Source organism: Mytilus trossulus, chromosome 4, assembly GCF_036588685.1.
Source record: "Mytilus trossulus isolate FHL-02 chromosome 4, PNRI_Mtr1.1.1.hap1, whole genome shotgun sequence".
Taxonomy (NCBI): domain Eukaryota; kingdom Metazoa; phylum Mollusca; class Bivalvia; order Mytilida; family Mytilidae; genus Mytilus; species Mytilus trossulus.
In genome coordinates this window covers 52,591,734-52,598,126 of record NC_086376.1, presented here as the reverse complement: position 1 = coordinate 52,598,126, position 6,393 = coordinate 52,591,734, and the positions used below count along the sequence as shown (strand labels likewise).

The following is a 6,393-nucleotide window of genomic DNA, read 5'->3' as shown; positions in this document are numbered from 1 at the left end:
GGTTAAATGAAGAGGAGATTAATAACTTCAATATCCACGACAAAACAGAAAATGATGAAACGGGATGTGTGTTAGAAGTGGACTAAACCTATGATAAATCCATTCACGATTTTACCAACGACCTACCGCTCGCCCCCGAGAAAAAAGAAATAACTAATGATATGTTATCACCGTATTCTAAAAGTTTGTTAGAACATTTGAATCAAAGGCGAGTGTCGTCAACAAAACTCATTGCTTCCGTGGAAAACAAAAGCAGATACATATTGGACTATCGAGCCCTTAAACTTTACATGCGACTCGGTCTCAAACTGACAAAAATTCACAAAATTCTATCCTTTCATCAAAAAGCATGGTTACAACCGTACACCGACTTTAATACACAGAAGCGTAAAGAGAGCACATCCGAGTTTTTACGTAACTTTTTTAAGCTGATTAATAATAGTTGCTATGGAAAATTCATTGAGAATGTAAGGAAATATATGAACTTCAAATTAATACACACCGAGCAAAGATTCAGACGAGAGGTTGCAAGGACAAACTTTCAACATTTCACTGTTTTCGATGAAGACTTGGTTGGAGTCTCACTCTCCAAAGTTGAACTGAAACTCAACAAACCCATATACTGTGGAATGATCATACTTGACTTATCTAAGGTCATTATGTATACTCACTTTTATGACAATATCAAACGTGAATATGGTAATCGTGTTTCCCTATGCGCAACTGACACGGATAGTCTAATAATGCATATAAAAACTGAAGATGTCTATAGTGATTTTGCAAACCAAAGCACTTGTATGATCTGTCAAATTACAACAAAGATCACTTTCTCTATGACAATACCAACAAGGGGAAAATAGGCACCTTCAAGGATGAAACCCAGGGATTACCCATTCATGAATTTGTTGGACTAAGATCAAAAATGTATTGTTACACCTGTCCTGCGACATCGAAAAAAGAACATCCTATAGCGAAAGGTGTTAAAAAAAGCACAATACAATCAAGCCTCTCATTTCAAAAGTATTACGATTGTCTATTTGAAAAAACACAAACGATGTGCAACATGAATTTGATAAAAAGCGATAAACACAGACTACATATCAATAGATTAAACAAGATAGGGTTGTGCGGTGCTGATGATAAGCGATGGGTTTTAAACGATGGAATTCAAACGTTGGCTCATGGACATTACAAAACCAAAGACAATTCATAAGTCATCGTGTAAATTTAATGTAATACATATATACAAAATAAAATTATATCATTATATTGTGTTCTGTTAATTAATTGTCTCATTGACATTCACACCAAATCTTCTTTATATATATCAAGGAGAAAACTCGAAAACAAAATTCCAGAAGAAAACCAAAAAAAAAAAAACCACCAAAATATCCTTATTAATTTCGTTCAGACATTATTTTTGTCATCAAAACATTCCAAAATAATGTAGGAAATATATTTTTTAAATCAATGAATATTGGTTTTGGTAAAAGATCACATTTTTCTTGAATTTGAACATATGTTTTATCGTAAAAACTTTTGACAAATGTTAATAGAGACTTTTCATATAATGAGTGAGAAAATGAAATATTGATACTTCTATGTTTTATCTTATCATGTATTATTTTAAGAATGGTTGCTCTCCATGCATTTTTGGGGAAAATGTTACGTAAATGTCTAAATTGTGTTATTTTAAAATCTAAAGAATCAATTATAATTTCGTTCAAAGTTTTAAATCCTGCATTTTTTATGATATCTAAATAACCATTTAAATCGGTTGATAAATTTCTTTGCTCTAAAATTTCTTCATTAACAAGGTAAATATCGTGTAAAGAAAAATCAAAATCGTCCCAAAATTTGTTATAAAGATAAGATGACAATTGTTTTAGTATTGGTGTTGTCAGCTGAACTAAAACATCTCTAATTTCAACACTATGTAAACTACGGCATATGACAACTATTTTTTCTATCGCTATAAGTTCTAAAGTATTTATTGACATCATTTATTTAAAAAAAAAAAATATTATTTTTTCAAAAGTCACTGTCTTCTTCTTCTTCTTCTTCTTCTTCTTCTTCTTCTTCTTCTTCTTCTTCTTCTTCTTCTTCTTCTTCTGATTCATCTGATTCTTCTTCGGAGCTCTCTGTCTTTTTTGTTCTCCAACCACCCCTCTAAAAGAATATAAGATACAAATAAGGCACAACTTTCATTTAAAGACAAACGTATTATGATATTTTCTTTCATTTATTCAACACATTTCAACATGGAAAGAAGTGAAGAAAATAATCACATGGATATTTCAGTAACGACAGAAAATGACAGTAACAATGATTTTGTTTTCCTCAATTCACATATGAAACTTATTAAGCGTATAGGCATATTAATGCTTGCATACACTACAGTTATATGTCTCGTGGGAATTATACACATGTCAACAATACCATGCATTACATATGTTAAACAACATGAAAGTGCAAAAAATGATAGTGCATGTGCTACACAACACAGATTTACTTTAACGGATAAAGTTTACATTGGTGTATGTGACGTAATATGGAAGTAAATCTGTATGCAGAATTGATTGATCATACCATTCAACTTTCACGACGTCAATGGAAATATTTAAAGAGGACTGTACCATTCATAGACCGGTTGTTGAGATTAAAACGTATGACTAAATGAATACTTACTGAGCCTTCTCCTGCTTCGTCAGAAATGAAGGGGTTCTTCTTTGTTTTCTGTAAAAGAAACAACTATGTATCATTAACGTTTCATATGATAAAAAAATATATAAATAATATTTAGTTTTCGTTTTGGAAAACCTTGAAAAAGAAAACGCTCAGCGATTTTGAAAATTTCAGATGTCCACTGTTGGTCATATGATTTCTGAAATGATCTTTTTAAATGACTGATGCGAACCATGTCTCCAGTACGAAAAACATAGTGATGTTTTGGCTTTTCCGTCTTTCCTTTATGTGAATTGATTGATTTCGTGTTCTTCTTTAAGTACATGTAAGCCCACAAATCACTTTGATCTTTTTCATCATCAATATTTGAGGGAGCAATATTTCCCAGGGAAGAATGAGGAGTGTTATTATAGCTGGCAACAAAATCCTGTAATTTGTCTATATAACGATTAGTTCTTTCTTTCGTTAGAAATCGAAAAATATTTCTTTTCAGCGTCAATATCACACGTTCAGCGAGACTGGCCTTAATTGTAGAGTTTAAAGCAAAATGATGGTAGACATTCTTGCTCTTCAAAAACCGCTTTAGACCTGTAAAGGAAAATTCACCGCCCGAATCTGTCCTTAACTTCTTCGGGAAGTTGCTTCGTTCAAATATTTTTTGAAACGCTTTTAACACTTCATTCCCTGTTTTAGTTTGCAATGCTTCCACCCATAGATAACGACTAAAACAATCAATAACGATTAACAAGTGTTGAAAGTTGTCGTTAAAGGAAGAAATTGAACTTAAAGTTGCAAGGTCGGCGTCAAACATTTCCAATGGTTCTGTCACAACTATTCTGGGAGTCTTAAATCGTCTTCGAATGGGTTTTTGAAGCGTATAGTCATCTTTGCTTTGTAACCATTTTCTTATTTTATAAAGTCCCGGTGGATTCTTTTTCTTTTTCTTCAAAACCTCGTAAATCTTCTGCGGACCTGCATATGCTGCTCCATTCTGTAAATTATAGTAGACGTCTTCAATCAATTTGTCCTCTTCTGTAGAAGTCATATTTGAACATTTGGTTTGCAAGATGATTAATCTTCGAAATACGTTCTTCACTCTTCCAACTAATAGAATACCAGTCTGGTGTGCGAAGACGTAAAGAATATAACAGGAATAAATGTTCTGGAATGTTTCTGCTGGATACTTTTTTCAAAAAATCATGATATAACTCTTCTAATGTAATGTTAAGAATCAAATCATAAAAAGTGTTATCTTTTTTCACATTTTTTAAAACGTAGTCAGCGTGAATAAATTCTAAAACATTGTCTAATTTCCTAGTCATAAATTCAACTTCAACTTCATCCATCAAAAAGTGTTGTTTTTGGTGATTTGGATATAACATTCAGCGTGAAAGAAGACATAAACTTCTTTTATAAAAGTGTTATGATTACATAATAAACATAAATATCTCTTCAAAATCCATGTCATTCGTGTACCTATAACCATAAAACTAACACCTCAAAACACTATATGTCCATCGCTTGGGTTAGGCTATAATGCGTGGGTTTTAATTGCTCTTAGAAATGTGGCAAAAACACTGTATTTTGGGTATAAAATTTGTTTAATAAAATCTACATAGCATCCCTGTACTTCGTGAACCTACAACCATAAAACTAACACCTCAAAACACTGTATTTCCATCGCTTGGTATGGACTATAATGCGTGGGTTTTAATTACTCTTAGGAATGTAGTCCCGTTCACTTTGCATTGATCTTTATTACCCTTTGGAATGTGTCCCAGTGTTAGCCTATTCATACTACTCTGGGCTGGTGATACCCTCGGGGACAAAACGTCCACCAGCAGTGGCATCGACCCAGTGGTGTAAATAGTTATCAAAGGTACCAGGATTATAATTTTGTACGCCAGACGCGCGTTTCGTCTACATAAGACTCATCAGTGACGCTCATATCAAAATATTCATAAAGCCAGTGGTGTAAATAGTTATCTAAAATGGTCGAAAATTTGCGCTTTTTACTTGTGATATTTTACAATGTACCTGTAGTCATACGCAACTCATTAAGCCTTTATTGTCTTTCGAGGTTGTTTGTTTTCCCCTCTTTGAATACATAAAATTGAGAATGGACATGGGGAATGTGTCAAAGAGACAACAACCCGACCAAATAAAAAACAACAGCAGAAGGTCCCCAACAGGTCTTCAATGTAGCGAGAAATTCCCGCACCCGGAGGAGTCCTTCAGCTGGCCCCTTAACAAATATATACTAGTTCAGTGATAATGAACGCCATACTAATTTCCAAATTGTACACAAGAAACTTATATAAAAATAATACAAGACTACCAAAGGCCAGAGGCTCCTGACTTGGGACAGGCGCAAAAATGCGGCGGGGTTAAACATGTTTGTGAGATCTCAACCCTCCCCCTATACCTCTAACCAATGTAGAAAAATAAACGCATAACAATACGCACATTAAAATTCAGTCCAAGAGAAGTCCGAGTCTGATGTCAGAAGATGTAACCAAAGAAAATAAACAAAATGACAATAATACATAAATAACAACAGACTACTAGCAGTTAACTGACATGCCAGCTCCAGACTTCAATTAAACTGACTGAAAGATTATGATTTCATCATATGAACATCAGGCACAATCATTCCCGTTAGGGGTTTAGTATCATGTTATGAAAGGATTTAGGACACTTTTAGAAATAATTAAAATTGAAATAAAATAGAGCTAATTAAAATAAAAATTGTATGTTTCAAATTTATTAAGTCAGTTAAAAGTAAAATAGAATCAAAGTCAAATAATTCATTGGCACAAGGAAATATAACAAAAAGAAACTACAATCAAAAGAATTTATGATTCATAAGAGTAACAGACATTAGCTGAGGTACAAGATCATGCTTAAAATAGAAGTCAAGAATCTTGATTAAAGGTTAAGTAGCACGCTTTAGAAGTTGATAGGTCGACGGACAGATGTATGTCGAATTGATATTACATCCAAGGTTAAAACCATATTCACAGAATTTGTAGATAGTGTGGCATCATGAATATTCAATAATACATAACAGCACAGGAATGTTATTATATAACCAATCAAAAAGCTGGAGTAAGATGAATACATACACAAAAATAAAAATTAGAACTTAATACAACTTGAATTAATTCTTTTATAAAAATCAGAATTTGGAGTGCAAACAAAATATTATTTTATTAAAATAAAAGAAGTAATATTCTCAAATGCTTTTCATGAATAAATGAGGCATTTTGCATATTATGAGATAACAAGTGTTTTGGCACCAAATTACCTTATATGCAGAGAGGCTCGGTTTTGAACGGGGAAAAATGATGTCATGCAGGAATTCTTTGGGACATATAAAAAGGCGAATCATTAGGTTTGCGCTAACATCATTTTCCTCCCAGCAAAACTGAGTTCTCGTTATTTATTCTTTTATAAAGGTCGTTAGGCAGATTCCAACCTTGCACTACCGAGCTTTTCCCCAGAATAACAAAAGGTATGCTGCAGCACTAGTGGTATTTGTCAAATGTCAGTCTGAAGGGTTATTTGGTTGAAGGTCATTAATTTCAACATTTATTGGTATTGGTCAAATGGATAGGTTGGAGAGTCGTTGAGACGAGGAACACTAAGTTCCGTCACAACAATCATACCATCATAACATATATGAGAAGAACATAACCCGTGTCATGC

General features: G+C 33.1%; 1 protein-coding gene across 1 annotated transcript; it reads right to left on the bottom strand.

The window, feature by feature from the left end:
• Positions 1-2,116: 2,116 nt before the first annotated feature.
• LOC134716665 (uncharacterized) lies at positions 2,117-3,730 on the bottom strand. The gene is made up of 2 exons (XM_063579671.1): positions 3,028-3,730; positions 2,117-2,169 (listed from the first exon to the last, which is right to left on the bottom strand). The coding sequence occupies exons 1-2, from the start codon at positions 3,728-3,730 to the stop codon at positions 2,117-2,119; spliced, it is 756 nt and encodes a 251-aa protein (XP_063435741.1).
• Positions 3,731-6,393: the final 2,663 nt, after the last annotated feature.

What these genes read in the sequence shown, in the direction of transcription:
- LOC134716665 (XM_063579671.1), bottom strand. Translation starts at nt 3,730, where the DNA reads ATGACTTCTACAGAAGAGGACAAATTGATTGAAGACGTCTACTATAAT. An exon ending in TGATGATGAAAAAGATCAAA is followed by an intron (nt 2,170 to 3,027) that starts GTGATTTGTGGG and finishes ATATTCTTTTAG; the next exon opens with AGGGGTGGTTGGAGAACAAA.